Source organism: Heteronotia binoei, chromosome 1 (assembly GCF_032191835.1).
Source record: "Heteronotia binoei isolate CCM8104 ecotype False Entrance Well chromosome 1, APGP_CSIRO_Hbin_v1, whole genome shotgun sequence".
NCBI lineage: Eukaryota > Metazoa > Chordata > Lepidosauria > Squamata > Gekkonidae > Heteronotia > Heteronotia binoei.
In genome coordinates, this window is record NC_083223.1 from 100340714 (window position 1) to 100367038 (window position 26325).

The window sequence follows — 26325 nt, forward strand, 5'->3', positions numbered from 1 at the left end:
ATGTTGGGGGATGGGAGGAAGCAAAACGGGGCTCAGGCTTTGCAGCCTGTGTCAGTCTTCAAGCCTAGCTTTTCTCTGCATGACAGAGAGATGGGAAAGGAAGGAAGCATAGCAGAGCTCATGCTTTGCTGGGGGTGGGTCTAGCTTTGGCTTTTCTTGTGACCCGGTATTGAGGCTTCCTTGGCCCAGTACTGGGTCATGACCCTGCAAATGGGAAACGCTGACCTAGAATATTGTGTTCAATTTTGGGCACCACAATTTAAGAAAGTTATAGAAAAGCTGGAATGTGTCCTGAGGAGGGCAACAAAGATGGTGAGGGGTCTGGAGACCAAGTCCTGTGTTTATCCTAGAGAGGAGATGACTGGGAGGTGATATGATCACTATCTTCAAGTACTTGAAGGGCTGTTATACAGAGGATGATGCAGAGTTGTTTTCTATGGCCCTGGAAGGTCGGACTTAAATCACAAGTATTTTAAGCTAAACAATAGAAAGAACTTCCTGACAGGGCAGTTCTTCAGTGGAACAGGCTTCCTCAGGAGGTGGTGGGCTCTCCTGTGGAGGGTTTCAGACAGAGGCCTGATGGCCATGTGACAGCAGTGCTTTGTTATACACCCAGGGAAATACTGATCGCCACTTTGGTATCAGGAAGCAATTTCCTTCAGGCCAGTTTGGCCAGGGAGCCTGGAGGTGTTGGGTTTCTTTGTTTTTGTTTTGCTATCTTCTGGACATGGAGCAGGGGTAACTGGGTGTTGGGGGGGAGAGGAGGAATTTGTGGAGTTCTTGCATTGTGCAGGGGATTGGACTAGATGACCCTGGAGGTACCTTCCAACTCTTTGATTCCATAAGTGCAGTTGTTGGTTTAGCGTTATGCTGGAATGATGTGCAGAGTTGTCTTGAAAGCAGCTCAGATTTTGTGTGTTATTAAGCAAATGTCTTTGTGTGTTAAGTGCCATCAAGTCGCTTCAAGCCTATGGCAACCCTATGAATTAATGACCTCCAAAATGTCTATCATTAACAGCCTTACTTCACTCTCACAAAATGAGGACCATGGTTTCCTTTATAGAATGAATACATCTTGTTTTGGGTCCTCTGCATTTCTTGCTGCCTTCAGCCTTTCCAAGTATTGTTGTCCTTTCCAGTGAATGTTACCTTCTCATTGCGACCAAAGTATAATAATTGGCAGTGAGATTCTCAGATTGTGTAGCCATTATCTGAGGTTGCATTTTGTCAGGAGTTTGGGCATGGTCTTGGATACCTCCTTATCTGTAGAAGCCTAGATCACGAATGTTGCCAAGCTGGCATTTTACCAGCTGCACCAGGAGACACAACTGGCCTCCTTCCTGTGACTCACTTTGCACTTGAGACTGATTTGGAAACTCCCAACTGGTCCAAAATGCAACGGTGCAGGTCCTGATGGGAATGCCATGGACAGCACATATTCGACCTGTGCTATGTCTGCTGCTTCCAGTGGAATACCAGGTCAGGTTCAAAGTTTTGGTGCTGACCTATAAGACTTTCAGTGGTCTGGGAGCCATGTATCTTCAGGACTGCGTCCTCTGTATGTCCCCCGAAGAACCTTGCGCTCTGCTGAGAACAAATAACTGGTGATTCCCTAGCTCAAAAGATGACCAGAGCCAAGGCTTTTTCATCCCAGGCTCCCCCCTGGTGGAACTCTCTGCCAAATAACATCCGCACCCTGCAGGACTTGCAAGGCAGGGATGTTCTTCTGATTGAGGGGCAGCAACAGGCACCATCCTATCTGACATGCCCTTCCCCTCCCCCATCCTGCTTTTTTCGCCATCTATTTGTGAGACAATAATGCAATTTGTAAACTGATTTCAGGGCCATCTGAATTTTTTGTTTAGCTATTATAATTCTTTGGATTTTAAATTGTATAGATTTTCTGTTGTTAACCACTCTGAGCTCTGAAATCAGAGAAGGGTGGTTTATAAATAGAAATGATAAATAAATAGTGGGAGATAGGCAGAAGAAGAAATGGCAGTAACATCCCCACTACTGTGTACTCTGCTGCACTTCTGTCTCCCAAGATACATCTCTAAAACACTGCTCTTGCATGAATCAGTCATTCTCTTCTCAAGAGCCAGTGTGGTGTAGTGGTCACAATGTTGGACTAAGATCTGGGAGACCATGGTTCAACCCCTCCTCCTATCATGGAAGCTCACTGGGTAACCTTGGGCCAGTAATGGATTCTCAGCCTAAATTAATTTATAGGTACAATGAGGATAAAATGGAGGGGATAATGATGTAATCTCCTTTGGGAGCCCACTGAGGAGGAAAAGTAATGAAGTAAAAATAAATAAATTCTTTTTGTATGACATCTTGGATCCCATGCAGCTTCTCTTACCCTGAGGAGTCAAACCTGGTTCCTTAAAATTTATGAACTGAGCAAGTCTTAAAGCTGTTGGGTTTCCAGTAGGAAGCCTAAGATAGTTTGGTTCTTTGTTATCCTGTAATGTTGCTGAGATGAATATAGAAACTTACGTGGTTTCCTTCTGAATAGATTTTTGTTTGGAATTAACCTTGTAAATTGTTTGCACTATTACATATTTAAATAAGGCCTTGTTGCTAATTATTTGGGTTTTTTTCTTCAGCTCTGGGAAGTATATGGTGAACGAAGATGCTTACGGACATTCATCGGTAATATATTTTTGTCATTCTAATTACCTTAAAGAGAAGGAAATTTTCTTTAGATCAGATGTCAGTTGGGTTACCTTATTTAATGATCGGACCAAACTTAAATTTGTGCCTTCAGTGAATGGTCTAGAAATCTTTAGTGCATCTAAAAATAAGGACTGATAGTAACTATTGACTTTTGTGCGTAATTTCATTGCAATGGAATAAGAATTGAGCTGAAGCAATGGGAGGGGGGGGGGAATCCATAGCAGCAATTGTGTGAGTGCAGGGAGGGCTGTACCATTTAGCCAAAGGTTTTTCTTCAAAGAATGTGGAGGTTTTATGCCAGAACATGGTCTAAGGAGATGTTTGGCAATCCTACCCAGTTTCCTAACGTTTCTGATCTGAAGATATTCTCCAGGCTAGGTGTTATTATGAAGCAACTCTTCAAACACTAGATCTCATGTTCTTGAATTTCTTCTGTGGAAAAATCTCTCCACAAAAACGCTAAGAAATACAAAGAGAAATGTCACATTTTGTTTCTCATAAGGCCATTTAAAGGTGGTAATGAGATATTTTTAGATGTGTGAACTACTTTGCTATCTTTCTTACCTCCCTCCCCCCCCCCCCAGCAGTAGTTCCTTCTTTTGAACTGTTGACTGAATGAATGCACATTAAGCAGTTGTGGAAGTGGCCTTTCACCTCAGATTTCTGGGACACAAAGAACCTGCAGAGTGGGGGGGAAATGCTGCTCAAAATAGAACTTCTGTAGCATTTCTTCAGTCATATTTTTAGAGCTCCCTTTAATGAGAAAGTTTTTAGCTTCCAAAAGTGCATCCACTGCTGAATCAAGAGCTTCTTGTGCAAAAAGGTGATGCACATGATACTGCCAGTGCTGGACTGGGAACTGTGTGTTCAGCATTGAACAAATAGCTTATACTCTCTATGAATCCATCCCTTACTTCCCCTCTCCAGAATGTGCCTTGAGCTTCACATTACAGGCCAAAGACAATCTGTTCCCCTGTTTCTACTCATGCCCCTTTCATTCTGTAGGACACAGTAAAGCTGTTCGAGATATATGCTTCAACAATGCTGGAAGCCAGTTTCTTAGTGCTGCATATGATCGGTATCTTAAGCTCTGGGATACTGAAACAGGTAAATGCGTATTTATTTTGTAAACAGCAAAAAATATAGGCATGGAAGTGCAAAATGTTACCTTTTAGATTGGGTAGGCAGAAGATCACTCAGAAGTGACCACTTACTCTCCAGGCAATATAAAGTAGCTTTCTGCTCCTCCTGCACTGCTGCTGTGATTGCTTTTGCCCCCTTGAAAGCTACTGCAGCCAAACAATGTTCATGCTTCAGATTCCTCACTGCAGCCCACTCTGAGTGCTTTGTTGGAGTTCAGGGGAGCCTTTGGAATAGCACTGGCGGGGAGGAGGGGAGGAGAGAGACATGAAGCACAAATAAGGAAATTAGTGAAAATTAGTGGTAGAAGTGCCCTTGCACCCATGGAAATAGAGAATAGCATCCAAACCATACGTATCAAAGATCCATAATTGGCTCCAGTTCCATGTTAAGCTTGCAGGGTGACCAAGCGAAGGTTGTTATGAAATTGCCCTAGAAAATCTGAATGACCTTCAGAAAGGTAGTTGAATTTTTTAACCTCTTCAGTGAATACATTCATAATAGATCATATCTCTCTGGCAAATACAGATATAAAGTCCTGTTACTGCCGTACACATGTTAAACACACCAGGCACGTAGCCAGGATTTCTTGATTTTTGGGGCCTTGAAAACTGTTGGGGGGCACCATTGGAGGAGTGCAGCTCAAGATGCAGCACCACCAATAAGCCAGCTAGCCCTCGGCTGCCCAAACTGCCCTCCAAACCCTCCTTCTCCTCCCATCCCCTTTGGTGAAAAGAACCACCCCTTTCTTTTCTGTGCGTTGCACCCAACCTGCAGCCCCCAAGAAAACACGACCATTCCAACACAATCCTCAGAGGGTGCATTGACGGGCGGATTGTTTGCTTTTCCAGAAGATTCTTTACTCCATCTGTCATTGTAAAATGACCAGCTCTGATTCTCCAGCAAAGAGATTTATTACTGTTTTTTTAACCACTTCAAACAAGAACTTCACTCTACCCACCTTCTTGGGAATGCTCCAGGCATACTTCCTTTGCACAGCACCCTACCCTGCAAAGGCTCCTCTGACTCTCTCCAAAGTCCCACTGGCTCCCCAAGGATCTCGCTGCCAGCTGGGCGCCCCCTTCTCTGTAGCAGCAGTGCAGCAACTTCACTTTCCAAGGGAGAGGGCAGAAAAGACAGCCAGAAGAGCAGGGGCAGGAGCAAGGGCAAGTCACTTCTGCTCATACTAGAGCCCAACATACTGTCCAGAGTTGCAGGACTAGGAGGAGGAGAAAGAGCCCACTACCACTGCAGGAGGAGCTATACAGCACCAGGAAGCTGTCATCGCAGTAAAGCCTGGCCCTGCAAGCCCTGAGTGGCAGCAGCAGGATCCAGGAAGCTGCTGCCATGGCACAGCCCTGGCCCCCATGAACCCAGCAGCAGGCTCCCAGAAGAAGGCTCCAGCTAGGTAGGTCAGGGGCCCTGAGTTGGAGGGCCTCTGGTGGAAGTCAGGAGCCGGCCCTCTGGAGGGCTCCCCCATGGCTGCAGCCCTGAAACACACTCACACTTGTATGGACTATGTGGATTCCTTTACTGGATATCCAAAGTGGGGAGGGCATAAATGTAGTCATAGGTACATCCTAAATACTGTAGCTTCTGTGTTTTCCCGCTATCAAATTCTGTCACAGGCTTTAGAGAGTGGGACATAAGTTCCTTGTGAGCGTAAGGAGAAATGAGCTGGTTTCTAAGGAGTGCTGTAGCTGAAGCCAGGTCATGTTGTCCAACCATGCCTCCTCCCTCCACAGTTGTGCGATACTGTGATACAGCTAGGCAGTTCTGTCAAAATTGGGGAATTTTTTTAAAATTCCATCCTCGTTTAGCGGTAGTTATTAACAATGCCATTTTTTTTCAGTAATGGTCATACTTTTATCTATTTTTTGTGCTTTGTTACAGTACCAGACTGCTTTCAAATGTTGATTAAACTCTAATTGAGTGTGAAATATGAACATTGGCCATCCTGCACTCTGGTCAGTAGGAGGGCTACATCAGTCTTGTGAAGCCCTCCTGGCTGTTAAATTGAAATGTAGGAATCCTTGTTTAATCCTGGCGTGTCAAGTAGCTTCACCCCATAGGGTCACTGTTTGAACTGCAGAGCATTAAAAAAAATGCCCCCCTTTACCTGACTGTAAGTCATACTGTCTGAACAGTCTAGTTGATTTCAGTCATCTTTTTTTTTTTTTTTTTATAGCAAAAAAACTTTATTTCAACTCCACAAAAAGAAAATTACAAACTTTTGTATACTTTATCATTCGCCTTCTATAAGGCTTACATTGAATGAAACCGACAGACAAACAAACAAACTAACAAAAAAAGTTATAGTAAGAAAAATTAACCTAAACTTTCACCCGGTTCTATTTTTCCGCTTGAGACTGAGGGCAGTGATACTTCAGTGTAACATCACATATTGCCTGTAACAAATTACCCAATACATATTTATCACCTATCTTCTTTCAAGTTATTACTTCACTTCATTTACTTGACCACCATAGATACTTAACATTATCATTTGTCAATCGTTCTCTATGTCTTGCCTTTTGTCTTTAACCATAAATAAAACTTTTCCCACTTATTAGTGGCTTCTACTTTGGAAATCCCTTTCAGCATATTGGATAAAATATCCATCTCAGCGGCCTGATAAACCTTGTCTATTACTTCCTCTATTTCTGGGCTGTCTTTTTGCCTCCAAAACCTTGCATAAACAATTCTAGCAGCAGTTAGTACGTAAATCGTAAGATATTCGTCCTCTCTGGGGACTTCCTTTCTCACTAAAGAAAGGAGCATAATTTCAGGTTTAAACTGCCAATTTATACCCAGCATATTTTTCAGCATTCCGTGTATTTTAACCCAGAATTTCCTTGCAATTACACAGGTCCACCATAGATGATAAAATGAGCCTATTTTTGACCCACATTTCCAGCATTTTGGTGAAGTAATCGGGTTAATCTTATTTAATTGAACAGGCGTTACATACCACCTGTGAAATAATTTAAAAAATTTTTCCTTAAAATTAATCGGCTTAATTATTTTATGATTTAATCTCCAAAATAACATCCAAGTTTCTAAATCTATATTTTTCTCCAAGTTTTCGGACCATTTTAGCATGACTACCTTAACTATTTCATCCTCTAGTTTGAGCTGCATCAAATAATTATATGTGCACTTAATTGTTTTGTCAACCTTATTTTGTAAAATTTTGTCAAAATCAAATCTTAAACTGGTGAACCCAGACAACTTATCCTGATTAAACTTAGCCAATATCTGTGTCATGGGCCACCAGTCTATCTTTATACCTCCCTTTTCTAGGTCTTCCCTCCCTCTTATTCTATTATTTTCATCTAACAAATCATAATATTTAACTGTTTTTGTATAATCATATAACTGAGGTTGTATGGAGGCCTCATAAGGAGAAATCCATCTTGGGACTTTGTTGTAAATTAACCTTTTAAGCTTCAACCACACACTATATGTCCCCTTCCGTATTAAATGGTTAACAAAATACTTTTGCGTTTTCCGGGTATACCATAAATTAAAGTGCCAACCATTTAATAGGTCAAAACCTTCTAATGTCAAGACTCTTTTGTTTTCAAGCCCTATCCACTCCAATAACCACGGAATACCGCAAGCCGTGTGATAATTTTCCCAGTCTGGGAGACCAAGACCGCCATTTTCTTTACCATCCATAAGAATTTTCCCTCTGATTCTATGTTTTTTATCTAACCATATAAAAGATCTAGTAATACGTTCTAATTTAACAAAAAAGACTTTCCGAGCTGCAAAGTTAACGACTTGGAATAAAAATAGTACCTTAGGTAGTATGTACATCTTTATCAAGGCAATTCTACCCATAAAAGATAATTGTAATGAACGCCATTTTTTTAATTTACCTTCAAGTTCTTTTAGAAGTGGTTCGTAATTAAGTGCATATATATTACTACTCTTGTTATCTAACATTATCCCTAAATATTTAACTTTAGATTCACTCTGGAAGCCAGTACCTTTTACCACCGTTTGTATATCAGATGAAGACATATTTTTAGTTATAAGCTTAGATTTATTATAATTAACTCTTAATCCTGCCACTTGTCCATAGTCATTTAATTCCTGTAAAATCTCCTCAGTTGCTTCAATTGGATTTTGAACAATTAAAACCAAATCATCTGCGTATGCTAACACTTTATAGCTTTCATGTTTGATTTCTAAACCCCTAATTTTGTCATTTTTCCTTATGGACTCCAGTAATATTTCCAGAGCTAACACAAAAAGTAGGGGCGAGAGAGGGCATCCCTGTCTAGTCCCCTTCCTTAGGTTTATCTCCTCTGTTAGATCTCCATTCACTATTATCTTCGCCCTCTGGTCTTTATATATTGCTGCCACATTCCGAATAAAATCCTGTCCAAAATCCATCATCTTCAATAGACCCAACATGAAATCCCAATTTAAGTTATCAAAAGCTTTTTCGGCGTCTATAAAAAACAAAGCCAACTGTTTCTTCCCCGTTATTTCATAATATTCCAAAACATTCAGTATCATTCTTAAGTTCATCCTCATATGTCTTTTAGGCAGGAACCCAACTTGATCAGTATGAATTATTTTATTTAATACCTTTTTTAATCTATTAGCGAGAATAGCAGAATAAATTTTATAATCCACGTTCAGAAGCGATATCGGTCTGTAGTTTTTAACTTCATCTGCACCTTGTGCTGATTTAGGTATTAATGCAATGTTCGCCATCTTCCAAGAGTCCAAGATTTCCGCTTTAGACCACACCTCTTCAAGAAGCCTTTTGAAGTGGTTAATTAATGTCTCCTTGAGCACAATATAATATTCAGGTGGAATGCCATCCGGACCGGCGGCTTTATTTTTCTTCAATTTATTCCAGACTTCTACTAATTCATACATTGCTATTGGGCGATTCAATCCCTCCTGTTGTTCTAATGTTATTTTGGGTAAAGACTTTCTCAGCAAATAATCTTCTTGTTTTTTCCTGTCCATCTCCTTAGCTCCGATTTCAGTCATCTTAAGGTAGTTCATTAAGCAGAGTTTAAACTAACCACTTGCAATGTTGGATGTGGCCACGGACTCCCCCCCCCCCAATGTCATAAAATAGTGAAAAGTGCTTTTTAAAGTGAGGAGGCACTTCTTATTTGTGAGATTTGTCTTGTAACATGAGTCTGTAAATCCTCAGAGCAATTTCCATAATAAAAGGTAATTTTGGATAGCTCTACAAAGCCAGATGTGTTGAATTAGTCAAATCTTTTGTCAAGGTCCACAGGCCATTCAGAAGCAGAGTAAAATAAAGAAAAACATTAATATAAAATTATCTACATAGAGCCTCACCATACATGATTCATCCTAATATATCTAACAGTTTAAAGGTTAGAATCTGAGTAATTATATATTGGACTTCCGTTACAAAGCACAGAAACTTTGCCACAGATACAGTAGTTCTTTGGTCAACATCTGTCAATAAAACTTTGAGTCTTCTGCCTAAAGAACAGAATTTTTAAATCAGCTAGTGCAGGTTCCAGTATATCCAGACATGCCTGTACCTAGACCCTACAGTGGAAAGACATGTGAACCAATATCTCGGGTTAACAGAACAAGGACAAAATTTACAATTAGATGGAATGTTTTTGTATCTTCCAGGCAGGAATGCAGATGGTAGCACATTAAATCTAGCCAGCATAAATGCACAGTAATATCAATGTTAATGCTGATGTGGGATCATTGGAGCGAAGTTAAATAGTAGAGAGCACAACACTGTAGACTTTAGCCTGTATTTTTATGAAATCAATATTCTTTATATGGTCATTAATCACTAAACAAGTTTTACTTAACCCCATAAATTAAAAAGTAGGGAGAAGGGACTAAAAAGGGTCTATTTCTCATATATTGGGTTAAGCCAAGTTGGAATAGAAGGATTAATAATTAGGCTCTAAAGAAAATTGTTCTGATCACTGATGAACAAAAGTTGGATTCTAAATCTAAATGCTGCTTGCCAGGCCAAATTTATGTTATATATGATAGTTTCTAATCTAAGGGCCATAATAGTATTGAATGGTGTCCCAATCCATGATTTCTCTTTCTCTTTAGGACAGTGTATTTCAAGGTTCACCAACAGAAAGGTTCCTTATTGTGTCAAATTCAATCCTGATGAAGATAAACAAAACCTTTTTGTTGCAGGAATGTCAGATAAGAAAATTGTTCAGGTAAGTCAGACATTTCATGATCTTTATATAATTCTTAAAATGAAAAATAAATTAGTTTGCCATTTAGTAGAATGCTTTCATGACACTTAAGATAATGATAGGCTGTTTCCCCTAATACTAGAAAGAATACTGTGCTCAAAAACTTGTTCTTCTGTTCCAGAAGATTTACAAAGCAATGCATGTCAGTTGCTTCTTGTTGTTTGAAGACCACATTGAACTGTTTTGTTCTACTTACCTTGCAGTGGGATATTCGAAGTGGAGAAATAGTACAGGAGTACGATAGGCATTTGGGTGCTGTCAACACCATTGTGTTTGTGGATGAGAACAGACGATTTGTCAGTACATCTGATGACAAGAGTTTAAGAGTCTGGGAATGGTAAGTGGAATTCTGTGCCTGATAGTGGTTGGATGGGAAGAAGGATAAAACTCCCTGATTTAAATTAGGGGTAGTGGAATGCATTGGTATTTTACTCATTTTCCTGGCTTCCTATGTTCATGATGCAATATAGGTATCAATTGGGTTTAGGCCAGGAGTGTCGAATTCATTTGTTTATGAGGGCTGGATCTGACATATATAGGACTTTGTGGAGCCCAGGGCACATGTGTCATAAAATGTAATTCCAGATAGCAAAGAGATAAATTTTATAAAGGCTACAAACAAACACACAGATTTTTTTACTTAAAATACAAACATGCGTAAAACTCTTGTAAGATTTTGTTTAAAATAAAACATCAAGAGAAAGCACAAGGATCACAGCAGAAGCTAAATATAAAGTGCTCTGAGCCTAGGAAACACATAAAATGGCTGGGCATTGCATACTCCCCCCACACACACACACACACAGGGTCTACTCAGATTGGCAGTGGTTCTCCAGTGTAATATCCTCCTCTGGCTGTGGGCTTCCAAGTCAGAGTACTCACTAGGCACCAGTTCTCAGGTCCATTCAGCAGAGACAAGCTGGCTTGAAGCATCATCCCTTTATTTGCAAGGAGACAACTCCAGTAAGCAACAGCTTCAGTTGACAATACAAACACTGGAAAGTGAAACACTCCATTAAAATACATTGCAGTACAGACAAAGTTGCAAGGAAAACATGAAACGGATTTTCCATTAAGGTCTCTGGGCCCGGAGAGACTATTCTCAGAGTAGTCTCTCTGGGCACACTTAATGGAAAATCCATTCTGCCTTTTCTTTGCAGCTTTGCAAGCCAAGAAGAGCTTCCTGATGAAGCAGGCAAAGACAAGGCAGAAGGAGCTGGGAACTTCGGAGGCCTCTGAGCTTCAAAGGGTGAGGACAGCAGGGGGAAGAGGGGGGAGAAAAAGAGATGAGGGCCTGATTAAAGCCCTGGGTGGGTTGGTTGCAGCCTGCAGGCTGTAAGCTTGACACCCCTGGTTTAGACTGCTATCTTGTGGGTTTGCCAGACAAGTGTGTAGACTATGGTTGCTTAACTTTTGTGCCTTGGAAACTAGTGCAGATGTAGCAGCTGAGCATTCAGTTTGAGTCACTAAATCACATTCTGTCTTCCCCCTCACCTGTGCACATTCAAACATATACAGGTACATATTCACCCTTGTACTCTGGTTGAGGTTGTATCTGATGTTAGATGATTTCAGTTGGAGTAAGCTTATAACTGGAGTTGACAGACATAATATGTGTCATGCCCAGCCACAGAAGAACGAGAAAGGGAGCTTGCAGTGCCACAGCTAACTTCCTTAGTGATCACATCTGCATCCAGCCCTAAAATGAAATCTAGCCAGAATACTAGTGTCAAAAAGTAAGGAATACTTTCGATATCAGATCCAAACAGTGTTTCGGTGTCAAATCCAAACAGTGGGATCAGCCAACAATGAAAGCCAGGGCACAAAAAGGCCAAGGTGCTTTTATTTCCAGGGCTGAGTTAGGAATATAGAAATACTTCTGGTGGTCAGATCTCTTTTTTTGGTGGGGGGAATGAAACCATTACCTTAAGTTACTGTCTTGTTTCTGTCTTAGTGGACTATTGGCACTAAGGGAAGAGCACCACCTGCTGGCTTATCAGTCCCAGTTAATGACCTCTGTTTAACATGTGAGCTCTAGATGTAGGATGAGGAATAAACTATGTGCAGTTTACAGTAATTAGGCATTGTGACATCACTGGAATGATGTTCTGGAAAAGAGTGCTATAAATCAGAATGGCTAGATTGTTTTGCAATTGGAAAGGGAGGGCATCAGTTGAGCAGGTTTAGTGGCAGGAAGTTTCCTTAAGTGTTATTGCCTATAAAATGTAGTCATGTGTATGTTTGCTAAAGACTGGTAGGATTAAAATATATTCTGTGAAGGCGCTAGATATAGGGGAGGGACGGTGGCTCAGTGGCAGAGTATCTGCTTGGCAAGCAGAAGGTCCTAGGTTCAATCCCTGGCATCTCCACCTAAAAAGGGTTCAGGTAAATAGGTGTGGAAAACCTCAGCTCGAGACCCTGGAGAACCGCTGCCAGTCTGAGTAGATAATACTGACTTTGATGGACCGAGGGTCTGATTCAGTATAAGGCAGCTTCATATGTTCAAAGTACTGAATGAAAATCAATTGATTTTTTTGTCATGATAAGCAAGTGGGATTGTAAACACTGCAGATTCATGACATTTTAAAAGTAATATTTTTAAAAAGTTTCAAGTCTTGAAACAGGTCAAAAGAACTGGAGATAAAGTTTTTTTACCTTGAATTTATATGATTGCATGGTTATATGAACAAAATTAAGCTACAATTAACCTTCATGAGAGCACTTACTCACAGGGTGTCCGTTGTGGGGGAGGAAGGTAAAGGAGATTGTGAGCCGCTCTGAGACTCTTCGGAGTGGAGGGCGGGATATAAATCCAATATCATCATCATCATCATCATCCAATTTGATGTTAATTTGATATATGTAAATATCATAGAGGTTAATGTAGCTGCATAATGAATACTTTCTGCATTGTTAAGTTTTCAATGCCATCTACTGAAGCTGGTAAGAACATCAATCCAATATTCTGTTCCTGCAATCGCAATTATCAAGAGTCTCTTAAAGTATTGGCTAAGCAAAATGACTAGGGGTGTGCATTCAGGTCTACCTGATCTGAAAATATACTCCAAAAACACCTACTTTGGGAGTATATTTCAGCATTCCAAAAGTATCTGGGATTTTTCGGAAGATCCCCCCAAAAAAATTCTGGATATTTTTGGGAATTACCAACAAACCCAGAACAACACAGAAGGACTGGAGCTGCCTCTCCGCTGTTTTTTGCTGCTTTGCTGCTAGTTTTTCTCTCTCAGTATTTTTCAGTTCAGATCTGTTGGGTCCCCAAAAATTCAGGATTTTCAAAAAAATCCCAGATCTGAATATTTAACTGATATTTGGATCCAGGTTCCCCCCCCCCCAAGAAATCCCAAAATTTTTTTGGGGGGGGGGGTTTCAGTAGACCCAAACTAAAATACCAAGGGGGGGTGGGAATCACACACTCCTAAAAATGACTGCCTTGAGCAGCATCACAGAATGCATAAAAATTTCAATAGAAAGTCTTTTGATCTCTGCTTTGCTGAAGTATTTGAGCATGCAGATAACTTCCAAGATCTCTTCTGCTTGAAGCCAGTCTTCCTCTGTTTAGGTTTCTTGTTTTTGTATTAACCATGATTTTGGTTGTAGATACACTCAGTTGCGACAATTAAAACTTTAATGAAATTGAGTTGGATGCCACGGAGTTAAAATACTTCTATTAGATAACAGAATTGTTCAGTATTTTTAGGTGAAGCTCCCTAACAGTGTTTTTAAGTAATATTTTAAAAGTGACCTGTTGCTAAAAGTGACATCTGAACTTCAAGAACTAAAGCCAACATTTCCCTTTGTTTTTAACTAATATGCCAGGTAAGGAAGATTAATGGATCCCCCAATTTGCTTTTTACCTTTTATACACAGAAGAAAAGGAAAGAGCCCATGAGCTTAAAGTGACTGTTAAGGAGGAGCAGTGTCTGGGAAAACTGTTTAACTGCAAGACTGAAAGTATATCGTACAATGAATATGAAACATCTCTTTAATATTCTTATGCAAAGTGGCCTATTACACTCCACAGGCTGAGATGCTACCTGGCCTGTTTGTGGGAGAAACCTGAACCCAGTTTGAGATATGGGGGTGCAGATCCCACCCTTACGGTGGGATGAAGATCATAAGCAGATCTGGCTGTATTATTTTAATTTTGACTATAACTTCCTGATCAAATAAGTGAGCTGTATCACAGTTCATTTATCACTTCATGTAGGGAGACAGGGAGCTTTGTACACCCAAGACTGAGGTTGAGTTGAGATTTTCTTGCCACAGAAAGTAACAACTGAATAAAGCCTAAATCAGCTGTATTGAATAAACCATATGTGATACCTGTATTGATCTTCAAGAAGCAGCAGCTAAATTGTGTTAACTTTTACCTTTTTCTGAAAATGTCAGCACATAATACAATGAGAACCATTTCTCATGTATGCAATATTATCGAAGTGTATGGCACAAAATACAATCTAAAACTAGATGATGTGGAGGCATAAGAGAACGATGCTACAATGTTGAACAAATACTGTTACCTATATAGCAGAAGAATTTCCCCAAATCTGATGTTACGTGGTTTGTTCTTGGTAACTCCTTGGGTTTTTTTTAATGGAGCTGGAGAGTGTCTTTCTGTGATGATTTTCAGATTTGGTAGGCTTTGTGGATGAAGCAGATCCTTTGCCAGTTAAAGGTTGTGAGAATGCAACCAGAGAAGAAATCAGTATGAGCTAAAAGACTGGTTGGAGCAACCACCAAATAACTTTGTGAGGTTCTGCTTAATGCAGAAGATGGAAGCAGTTGAAGTATCTGAGTTCAATCTTAGGTGGTTACTCCAGTTCATTGATTTCAATGTGTTTAGGCTACAGTAACTGCACAGAACTACACTGCTCCTTTACTATAGCTGTGAAAAAAGAAACATTTTAGTAGTTGACTTTGAACTTCTGTCTACATATGCATGAGTATACACATGAAGGAAGCAGTGGGGCTTTTATAGTACCTGGATCTCACTGCTGCTGAGAGATCCTCTCCTTCAGTTGTCATCAAGGGAACATCAGAAGGAAGGCAGGAAAGAGCCAGAGCACACCCATCATCCCTGGACTCCATTCACACACACCCCTCCCAAGTCAGCTGTGAATTACATGCAGGATTAAAATATAGTAAAGGTTTTACATCCTTCTTCAACATTGTTCTGAAATTGATTATCACATGCTGTTCTACCTGAAGCAGTCAGGGTGGTTTAAAAAACAATGGACATAACAGTGGCATGTAATGATGTTCAGGAGTGTCAGTATTGCTGTCCAAAGTATCCTTTGTATTGGAGTATGAAGCAGGGGAGAGATGAAAAGTAATGCTTAGACACATAAAAACATAGATCTGGAAAGGACCACAGGAAATTCACAACTACCTTCCCCACCCTGTGATTCCTGCTCTATGCCTAGAAGAAGGCAAAAAAAAACCCCTTCCAGGAACCTGGGGCCAATCTGGCCTGGAGGAAAATGCCTTTCTGACCCCAAAGTGGCAATCAGCATTACCCTGGATATGTAAGAAAGGGCTTGTTAACAAGTCAAAGTTGAGCACTCAGATACTGGCCTCATGGGCCCCCATGCAATGGATTTGCCATCTGGACAACTTTGTACCGTCAATCCTTGGTTTTAACAATGGAATATTTACATAGCTCAATAATGTCTGTAGTGTGCGGACTCTTATTTGGGAAAACCAGATTTGACTTCTCCACTTGCAGCTGCTGGAATGGCCTGGGGTCAGCCATCACTCTCGTAGTTGCAGTCCTTGAAAGGGCAGCTGCTGTAAGAGCTCTATGAGCCCCACCTTCCTCACAGGGTGTCTGTTGTGGGGGGTGGGGGAGAAGATAAAGGAGATTGTGACGGCTCTGAGATTCAGAGTATAGCGCAGGATATAAATCCAATATCATCATCTTCATTCATGTACGTCTCTCCCTCTACAGGGACATTCCAGTCGATTTCAAGTACATAGCAGAACCAAGTATGCACTCCATGCCAGCAGTGACTTTGTCTCCAAATGGTAAGCTCACCTATGTATCTTACCATTCATTCTCTAAAATATTGTCTAAGTCCTTATTCTTTATATTATACATTTGGACGCTTTATATTCTGAGTGTAAATATGGCAGAACAGCTGGATAGTCTGCATTTCAGCATACTGTCAGAGAACCTTTCCTGCTATAGTATGTATGAACATATGAAGCTGCCTTATACTGAATCAGAACCTCAGTCCATCAAAGTCAGTATTGTCTACTCAGACTGGCAGAGGCTCTCAAGCTGAGGTTTTTCAAACCTATTTGCCTGGACCCTTTTTTGGAGATGCCAGGGATTGAACCTGGGACCTTCTGCTTACCAAGCAGATGCTCTACCACTGAGCCACCGTGCCTCCCCACTTGATATAGTCTCACAAGTATTCCAGATATTGGAAAGGACATTTTGTAAATATACTGGCTCATGCCTTTGGTCAGAGCCCAGGAAAGAGTGAGGGGGTCTTCTGCAGTCTCACTGATTGAGACCTGTAAAACTGCAAAACAGCTTAGGGACTCAGTACAAAAAGGTTCAAAATGGCAGGTTCAAAGTGGCTTTGATAAATCCCTGCTCTCCTAATCATTCTTGGCTTTGGAGGTGTTTGGATCCACTCTTTATTCCAAAGAGTAACATGATGTCACAGGAAAAGATCCTGCTCATCCTGTGATATGCGCACACTTTGGTTATCTTTGGTTGTCTGCCAAAACCAGCTGAAGTTTGAGGGCCCCTGGGAATTTTCTTTTGTATGTTTGTGCTTTTCTTCTTATGTTTTTATGGGCTACCATCTGTGTTGTTTTGTCCTTGTTTAAAACATTAGTCTTCAGAAAGAAATTATAATAGAAGTTTTTGTACAATGGGTATGATAACTTTTTAAGTAGGGGGAACAGAGCTCTAGTTGTAATAGTCAGTAAAATGTTGTCTTTATCTATCTCCTTGTCAGACTCCACAACTGCTAGCTTTGAAACTCAGTCCCATTACAGCATCTTTCTCTGTGCTGGCCTCCCTTGCTAGCTTCAAGATGTTACCAACCTTGAATCCATCATTATCTCCCCACCCCCTCCTCCTTCCTTTTGCTAACCCTGGTTTCCTTCTATGTGGCTGGTTCTTTGACACATGCATTTTCAGTATTACCTCTGCAGCTAATGGATTTAGCTTTTATATAGCTGTAATTGGTTTCAGCGTTAACAATTGAACCAGCAATGCAAGAGAACCTAGTAGATAAGTGGTATGGGTCAGCAGAGTTCATATATTTTGCAGTAGTTGACATCTTTAATTATTCAGCAATTTAATTATTCAGCATGTGGTAAAAATCTGTAGTGATTCTAATAAGTAATGAGTCAGAGCTGTAAAAATCGAAGTGCAAGAATTTATTTTAAGGAAGCTGATCTCTGCATTGATATCTTTAACAGGAAAATGGCTGGCTTGTCAATCCATGGACAATCAGATTTTGATTTTTGGTGCTCAGAACAGATTCAGACTAAATAAAAAGAAAATTTTCAAGGGTCATATGGTGGCAGGCTATGCCTGCCAAGTTGATTTTTCACCTGACATGAGGTATGTTTCCTATAGTTCATAAGTTCACCATTTCTATTGTGATTTTCTAATTGAGCATTATACTCTATCATGGGGTGGGGGGGTAGAATTCTCTGTACACTGCCCAGTATGTATACTGGTCATGTCCCCCCGCCTTTCAACAGAACCATTCATTTTGGGAGTGGGTTGGAATTAAGGGACTTCCTTGCCATGGGACAGGGTTGAGGCAGTTCTTAGATATCCCATGCTTTCCAAACAGTTGTCAACATCAGCAGCCTGGGCAGGTAATGTGCATATCGCATCTCCAGAGAGCAAACTAAGACTAGATTGGAGCCATTGGGATTAGCATAATCTACTACAAAATCGCACCATTGCCCACACCAGCAAGGCCATGTTAAAGATCGCTCTAGTAGTATGTGGATCAGGAACTACCAGAAGTACAAGCTGGGTTTCGGAGAGGTAGAGGAACTTGAGATCAAATTGCCAACATTTGCTGGATTATGGAGAAAGCCCGGGAGTACTAGAAAAACATATAGTGAAGTAGTGACAGACTTCACATTCCTGGGATCCAAGGTCACTGCAGATGGTGACTGTAGCCATGAAATTAAAAGATGTTTGCTCCTTGGGAGGGCAGCTAGGCAAACCTAGGCAGTATAATAAAAAGTAGAGACATTACCCTGCTAACAAAAGTCCGTTATAGTCAAAGTGATGGTATTCTCAGTAGTAATGTATGGCTGTAAGAGCTGGACCATAAGGAAGGCTTAGCACATAAGAATAGATGCTTTCAAGTTGTGGTGCTGAAGAAGACTCTGAGAGTCCCTTGGACTGCAAGAAGATCAAATCAGTCAGTCCTAAGAGAAATCAACCCTGACTGTTCCCTGAAAGGTCAGATGCTGAAGCTGAAATTCAAATACTTTGGCCACCAAATGAGAAGGGGAAGACCCTGGCGAAGACCCTGATGCTGGGAAAGACCGAAGGCAAAGAAGAAAGAGACAGGAAAAAGATGAGATGACTGGACAGCGTTACTGATGTAACTAACATGAATTTGAACAGACTTTGGAGGATGGTGGAAGACAGGAGGGCCTGGCATGACTTGGTCTATGGGGTCACAAAGAGTCGGACTCGACTGTGCAACTGAACAACAAAACAAACAACTACAAAATCTGTGTAACAGAAAATATAAAACACAATAAATGGGTTAGAATTCCATGGACACAGGGATGACAGATTTTTCTGTTTCTCCTGCAGTCCTTTCTGATCCCAGGAAAATTTATTCCTGAGGTCACATGGCTGGCATGAATGTAAAGCCACATGGGTTAGGATGCTATAGTGGGGAGGAGGAAGAAGGGGACAAAATTGGTCATGTCTTCCTCTTCCTTCAGTGAAGTGATACTGACAGGTGATATTTGTCCATTCCCCTCGTCATTGTCAGCATTCTGACCTACGTGGTTGTTAGTCCATGGGCTTTCACAGTGGTGGCCTTCTGGGAAGGAAGGGTGATGCAGGAAAGGTCCTGGTGGATTGTGGGATCCTGTCCGTTTTTCTAATATTCTCTTGGTTTGGTTTCATCTGCTTTAGTGTTAAACATGTTTAAATCTGATTTTATAGCCTTTTACTTCCCAAACTAATGTTTATAAATATTACTACTTTCTTTTTATAAACAATACTACTTTCTTTGTAAAACAGCTATGTGATATCAGGAGATGCAGATGGAAAACTCAACATCTGGGACTGGAAGACAACAAAACTCTACAGTAGGTTAAAAGCTCACGACAAAGTCTGCATTGGCGCAGTGTGGCATCCACATGAAACATCAAAGGTGATCACTTGTGGGTGGGATGGTCTCATTAAACTATGGGACTGAGAGCTCTGCACTAAACTGTCTGCATATCATCTTGAAAATGCTCCAACCAAGACTCAACGTGAAAGGTTTCTCTAGTGAGGATTATCTCCTGTAAGAATCTGAAAATGGCCACATGAAATGGACTGAAGTGGTAGTTTTGGGATAATGTCTAGCTATGAAAGCAATTAAACTAGGATGCTTCTCTGTGATTGTTTAAAGAAGCTGAAATAAAACAGCAGGCTTGGCCCTGTTTGTTAAGTGCACGATTTGTAAGAGTGCAGTTTTTCATGTCAGCGTTACATAGTAAAGTGTACCTATTTATAAATACTACTTGGCAGTATTCTTCAATTTCCAATTACATAAGGTGTCACTGAAATTATGTTATATATAATAGAAATCTGTTACTCAAAATTGTTGCTGTATTTAATAGAAATTATTAGTTGCATGCACAAAGAAACACTTACCTTGAGCAGTTTCAGTTTCATGTCCTCAATTCAGTTTCTGCACATGGGAAAATTTCCCCCTAGATCTAACATCCTTGGCGGGGGGGGAGGGGGGCAGAGAGCGGGCATTATCCAACAAATCATAGGTACAGGGCATCTACCTGCTGTAGTGCCCATGAAGTCCCTTCCCAGCTTTCTTATTTTGGAATGGGGAGAACTCCACCTAAGACATTCTTCCCTACCATTATGGTGCACAAAAAGATTCCTGTGCACAGGAGTATTGGGGTATTTTGCAGGGAGGGGTGCCTATTTCAAAATCTGCTTGTCAATTTCTTTGATGATATAGGGTTCCGTTTTATAACTATTCTTAGTCATCTATTTGCTTTTTATAATAAAGAAATCCAAAGAACATTGTGTATAACCCTCTTAACAAATAAACTTAACAAACAAATACTGTTTCATTGTAAACTCCATGCCCCATTCACCCTGCAGGATTTGTGTAGAAGCAAATGAATTGCAGCTTTTTATAAATGTACCTCAAAGAAGATGTAATTGGAAGCAGCAACAGCAGCTTTATCACTTGTCCACCTACATCTTGTAAATAAATGGGCACTTTAATATCTATTTTTATTTTATAGAAATGTTTTGTGTGCTGAAATACTGTATATATGTCTCCATATTTTTTACAGAAGTTATTTTTAATAAATGTATTTTATGAAAATACATACTTTAATTTAACACAGCATCTCTAGCATTGTCTAGTCTGTTTTTTATTAAATCTTTAGTCTAGATGTTGTAGTTTGCTGCTGTTGTCAGTGTGAGCTTTTCTTTCCTCTTTTATAATAGTAAAACATTGCAACAGAATTCCTCTTGTAATGAACGTGCTTCTGCATTAGAGGTGGGCAGCGTCTACAAAAGGCTACAGTTACTTTCATGGTGTTTTTTTCCCTAATGTGAAGATTAATACTTTGGAATAAAAATATAAAATAGCCTGTTTTCTGGTTCTGGGGACACTTCCTAGTGCATTCTTACCACAGGGGGGAAAACATGCATCTTGGTATCCATAACTTTTTATGCTAATACATCATTTGTATTTTCAGTTAGAGGGTGACAGATAAAAATGTAGATGAACACCAGCATGCATTCCTGCAATTTGTCACAAAATTGAATACATTCTTTCATCACAGTTTAGGTCTTTAACATCAGTAATTTTTTTCTTTACATTGATATTACCCAATATAAAACTGGAGTAATTTAAGATGGATTTTAAGAAGCCTTTGAAAAATTCCTTCATCAATAATGGAGGGAGGAAAAGTTTAGCAGATCTTCACATCTGCCATTAAGATTACACAAATCATGATTCTCCTATAATTCATAGCGGCTGCCTCTGTCTAGCTCAAACATTTAAAACCCATGGCCACTTAAGAGTCAATGCAAAACACACTTTTCTTCAGTCACTGTCATTGCTTAACAGCATCTCTTTGCATACTTTAAAAATAATTTCTCAGTATTTTAAACTTAGTGATATGTAATATTAGTAATTTTTTCCCAGTATGTTTTACACATATAGAGCAAAACTAAACTGTACACAATTGTCTCCTAATGGTCACTTTTCAAGATTAAGAATCTGGTGTTACGGGTAAGAGGTTTTTTGTGCCAATTTTAACAGCCAGGAAGACAGGCAGTATTCTGCTGGCACAAAACCCTCCATATGCAGCATAGGATTTTCAGTCACGCTTTACGTTTGATCAAATTCCCTTGTGTCTTTGATGGAAAAGGTACTATCACTAGATTTGATTTATAATTCACTAGTATCTTCTTGCATATTTAAAATACACTGTGCATTTACTAAATGCAGCACTGTTTAGTTACTACTACTACAACTTGCTGCTTCTAGCAAATAGAACTGGCTCAATAATAAACACCACAACCCATAATAATACATTCTCTGATTTTTAGGATCTGGTTATGTAGCTGAAATGGTTTAAATGTGTGCTATGGTTAAGGAATGTTCAAGAACAGGCAAACATTGTTTTCATAGATGAGGCAGTTTTGTTGGTTTTTTTGTACGTTGTAAATTGGCAGTTATAACAATTAGAAGTCCTCATTTCTTTCATCCCATACAGAAAGTTTTTATTCCATAGCTTCTATCTTCTTCCAGAATGACAGATACAGGAAAAGAAAGCCCTAGAAGGATATCATTCCCCATAATACCAGGAGGCAATGTGTGCAGGCAGAGGGAAAAAAGGAAATGTTAGAGCTAGTTGCATTTGCAAAATAGACACATGCCAGGACTGCAGTAAACTGTTATATAAATTGTCCATTTTGGCAATTTTACACCTGAGAAAAAGCTTATATAGAGGACAGGACTAAAATGGCTCAATGAAACCTTCAGCAGCACTCCACTGAATGCAAGTTGCTTGCTGTTGATTTCATGACCTCTCTCTGAACTTCCTGGAGGCATCTGATTGGTCACTCTGGCAAACAGGACTGGATGAACCCGCTGTCTGACCCAGTAAAGCTCTTCTTACTGCTTCTTGCCACTGATTGCAAGTTTGATTTAATAATTTGATGCAAATTCCTAGAATGAAGCATGTTGAGAAAGGCTGTAACACCACAGTACAAGGCAAAAAGGAGGTGGGGAGGAGGGAGTGATTTTTTAAGCAAGTGACTGCCCACAGCCTGAAAACAAAGCAGGGAATTAAGTGGGGACAAGACATACTGGAAGACAAGACAAAGTGCCTCTTCTAAGTAAGAACCCCGAGAAACTCAAGCTTCCTTTCCTCTAGGCCAACCCAAGTGAAGAGGAAAAAAATAACATTTTAACCTAGTTTACACTGAAGTCTCATCTGTTCATGGGAATACAGTTCCTTTTCATGCATACCAACTTCAATCAATGCAATTATGACAGACTAGAGTTACCCGCTTCTCTCTTCTGTCAAGGCATGGACTGATCTGCAACCATGTGCACAGCTGAAGTAAACAAACTATTTTAAACTCAGACTTCTTCCAAGATACAGAGTCCGTGCCTTTCCAGTTTGGGGAATAGTACTGAGAAAACAAAAATCCTGCCATGTATCCAATAATTTACAGAACCTACCTACTTTTCCCTCCTATTGTAGTCCACTGACCCCTACCACACACACACTCCAAAACAAACTTTGTTCTTGTGGAGGGGTCACTGGGCCCTCAGGAACAATATTGAGAGGCAAAGCAGATTGAAGTAGGAAGTGGCATAAATTACCACCACCTCTTCTGAAGGCACAAATGCCCTCAGGTCTTCAGGACTGCATGGCTAGTTCCATGCCTGTTACATCAGATGCCACAGCTCATGTCTTGGTGAGTTCTGTCAAGGCCTTCAAAGTTATCTTCAGTAGCACTGCTGATCATGATTCACAGTTCTCTTCTGAAGGTGAGGCTTTCTATTCCCATCTTGTATTCACCCAGCTCAGAGTATAGCAGCTACTTGCATTGAAGGCCTCCCTTTTTAGAAATACTTGTGGCTTCGATATGTCTTTGTAACTGTGAAAAAGCTTGAAGTCCTTCATTTCTAATTCTTTGAGAAGACTGTACCAGTACCGAACCACAGTGCTATCGTTACCACTGACCTCAAATCCAGGCCAATGAACATGGATTTCAAACACCAGTTGTCCAATCTGTGGCACGACATCTTCCAGGATAAGATTTTCCAAAATTTTCCACTCTGCACTTTCCATATCTGCTTTGAGGACATCGATCTGTTAAAATGTAACAAAACCATAATATAACAAATAAGCAGGTTCTAACAATATAAATAAATATGTTATAGAAGAAAAAACAGCATAATCAGGCCACTTTGCGAGATTGTTAAGAATATAAAAGTCTTGCTGGATCAGAACAGTGATCCGTCCTGTCTCACACAGTGGCCAACCAATTCCTGTAGCCTTTGGGGCAGCCAGGGTCAGGGCTCTGCAGGTCCCCAGGAGTTGGGACACCTTTCTTCTGCAGCCAAAAGGACTCCACCCAGCGGCTGGAGTGGGTATAGCGGCAGCAATGTACTACAAACAGCTTCTCTGTGTTACAAGCTGCAATGGCTCACCTGCCTTCCCAGGTTCAGAACAGCGGGGGACAGATTAGAGGGACCATTCAGAGGGAACAAGAGTTTGATTGAAGGGGTCTGGACCCCCCAATAGCTACAAGCCTGCTCTTCAGCTTTTCCTCATAGGGAAGGTACTCCAACTCTCTAATCATCTTGATCACTCTCCTCTATTTTTTCCAGCTCTGCAATGTATTTTTTGAGATAAGATGACCAGAACTGTACATTTTATTCCAAATGAGACCAAACCATAGATCTATACAGGGACATTATAATATCTGCCATTTTCTGTTCAGCCCTTTTCCTAATAATCCCTAGCATGGGATGCAATCACCTGAGAGGTTAGGTCCACCCTAGCCACTCCTCCCCTCTGAATTTAATGGTTTCAATCACACGCATACATCTTCCCACCCATCCTTACCTTGTCCTAGGGCTGGCTGGGACCAGAGTAATAGCTACCAGGTGCTCCCCAGCAGCAAACCTCTGAAGTGTATGCATGGAACATTTTCCAGCCATCTGAATGACCAGAACATGCCATGCACATGCTCCACACACACAGGCGTATCTGAATGCTCCTATTGCCTATTGTAGGTGCTGTGTGATTGCCACGGTGCACCTCTTCCTGGAGCGGTGAGAGACCACCACAGTAAATCCTTGGTGTGATCACACCCATGGAGTTTGCCTTTTTCATCAATGCAGCATACTGGGTTGACACTTTCATTGAGTTGTCCACTACGAATCTCAGATCTTTTCCCCTCTCAGTCTCAGCAAATTCAGACCCCATTAGCCTATATTTGAAGTTGGGTTTTTATCCCATTTTGTATCATCTTACACTTACCGACACTGAACTCCATTTGCCACATTGTCTCCAACTCACTCAGTTTGTGGAGATACTCTTGGAGCTCTTCACAATCAACCTTAGTTTTTACCATCCTGAATAATTTTGTGTCATCTGCAAACTTGGCCACTACACTACTCAGTTCCAGATCATTTATCAGTAAATAATATCAACCCCAATACCAATCCTTGTGGACCCCACTGCTTCCTTCCCTCCATTGTGAGAACTGTCCATTGATTCCTATTCTTTGCTTCCTGTCACTTAACCACTTTTTAATCCCTAAGAGAACCCATTCTCTTATCCCATGATGACTGCTAAATTTCCTTGGGAGTCTTTGGTGAGGTACCTTGTCAAAAGCCTTTTGAAAGTCCACATATATAATGTCTACCAGATCACCATTATCTACATGCTTGTTCTGTTTCTCAAAGAACTCCAAAAGGTTGGTGAGGCAGGACTTCCTTTTACTGAAGCCATGCAGATTTTCCCTCAGCAGGCTTTGTTCCTCTATGTGCCTAACACAGATTACAATTTGATTACAATTTCTATTAATTTGGCTAGGACAGATGTTAGGCTGTTAGAGGCAACCCTGCCTCCCTCCTGATTTAAGGCCTGCTCACTGAGCAGAACTGCAGCCATTCTTGTGTTTCTCCCCTCCACTACTCAGTGCTTCCAGCATGCCAGATTAGAATATGGGATGCTTAACAGGTCATGGAGATCACAACTGGCAACCAAAATTATAATGCAGGACCCTGAGCAAGGGCTTCAATAAGTCTGGCTGAATCTCAGATTAAAAGGAAGAACAACAGGGCGTTGTTTCTGCTATCTGAAAGTGTTTCTGTGTGAGCTACAGGAATCTTGTGGGGAAAATCTATGTGTGTTGTAGGTCCAGCACGAATTGAGTCTCCAGATTAAAATCCCAGGGAGTGAATTGGCTCCTTTTATGGCCCCTGGGCAAGCTGAGTGACTGGGAGCCATCATGTTTTGTCTCTTAAATATCTCTTGCTTTCTATAAATTAATCATGTTGGTTATTCAGATGTGTCCAAAGGGTGCTTCTTGTTCAGGCACAGTAAGTAAGATTTCACTTTTGACTGCAAATGAGGCCTGAACAGCCTTAGTGGGTTCTCACACAGCATTAGGCCAGGGTAAATTGAACCACACCCTAAAAACCTTGTTTCTAGAAAGATCACTGTTGAACATGAATTTGAGGTCCAGTCCCACAAACACCCATCCAACAGGCCAATAGCCACTGTAACACCCAGGATTCCTGTTTACTTTTCTAACATATTATGAGAACTACAAAGAACATGGTCAAACACCATGCAGGAGGTTTACTTCAAAGAAAACTCCGGCCCCCATCTGATCTGTGGGAAAATGGAAGTAAGTAATACAACTGAAGAAGACAGATCAGCCTTTAGATAAGATGGTCAAGTCAGCCATCCTGACAGATTGATCTAAATCAGGGGTGTCAAA

The 26325-nt window shown here is 40.6% G+C and overlaps 2 protein-coding genes across 2 annotated transcripts in view; one reads left to right on the top strand and one right to left on the bottom strand.

The window, feature by feature from the left end:
* Positions 1-20684, top strand: part of CDC40 (cell division cycle 40) — a 71931-nt gene extending 51247 nt beyond the window's left edge. Inside the window, exons 9-15 of the mRNA XM_060238125.1 lie at positions 2613-2658; positions 3688-3789; positions 9916-10031; positions 10274-10407; positions 16039-16115; positions 17532-17676; positions 19342-20684. Coding sequence (XP_060094108.1) covers positions 2613-2658; positions 3688-3789; positions 9916-10031; positions 10274-10407; positions 16039-16115; positions 17532-17676; positions 19342-19519 — 798 coding nt within the window. The 3' untranslated portion in view covers positions 19520-20684. The remainder of the gene's footprint in view (positions 1-2612; positions 2659-3687; positions 3790-9915; positions 10032-10273; positions 10408-16038; positions 16116-17531; positions 17677-19341) is intronic.
* METTL24 (methyltransferase like 24) overlaps positions 20621-26325 on the bottom strand; it is a 92018-nt gene continuing 86313 nt past the window's right edge. Inside the window, exon 5 of the mRNA XM_060238136.1 lies at positions 20621-23678. Within this exon, the coding sequence (XP_060094119.1) occupies positions 23364-23678 (315 nt within the window). The 3' untranslated portion in view covers positions 20621-23363. The remainder of the gene's footprint in view (positions 23679-26325) is intronic.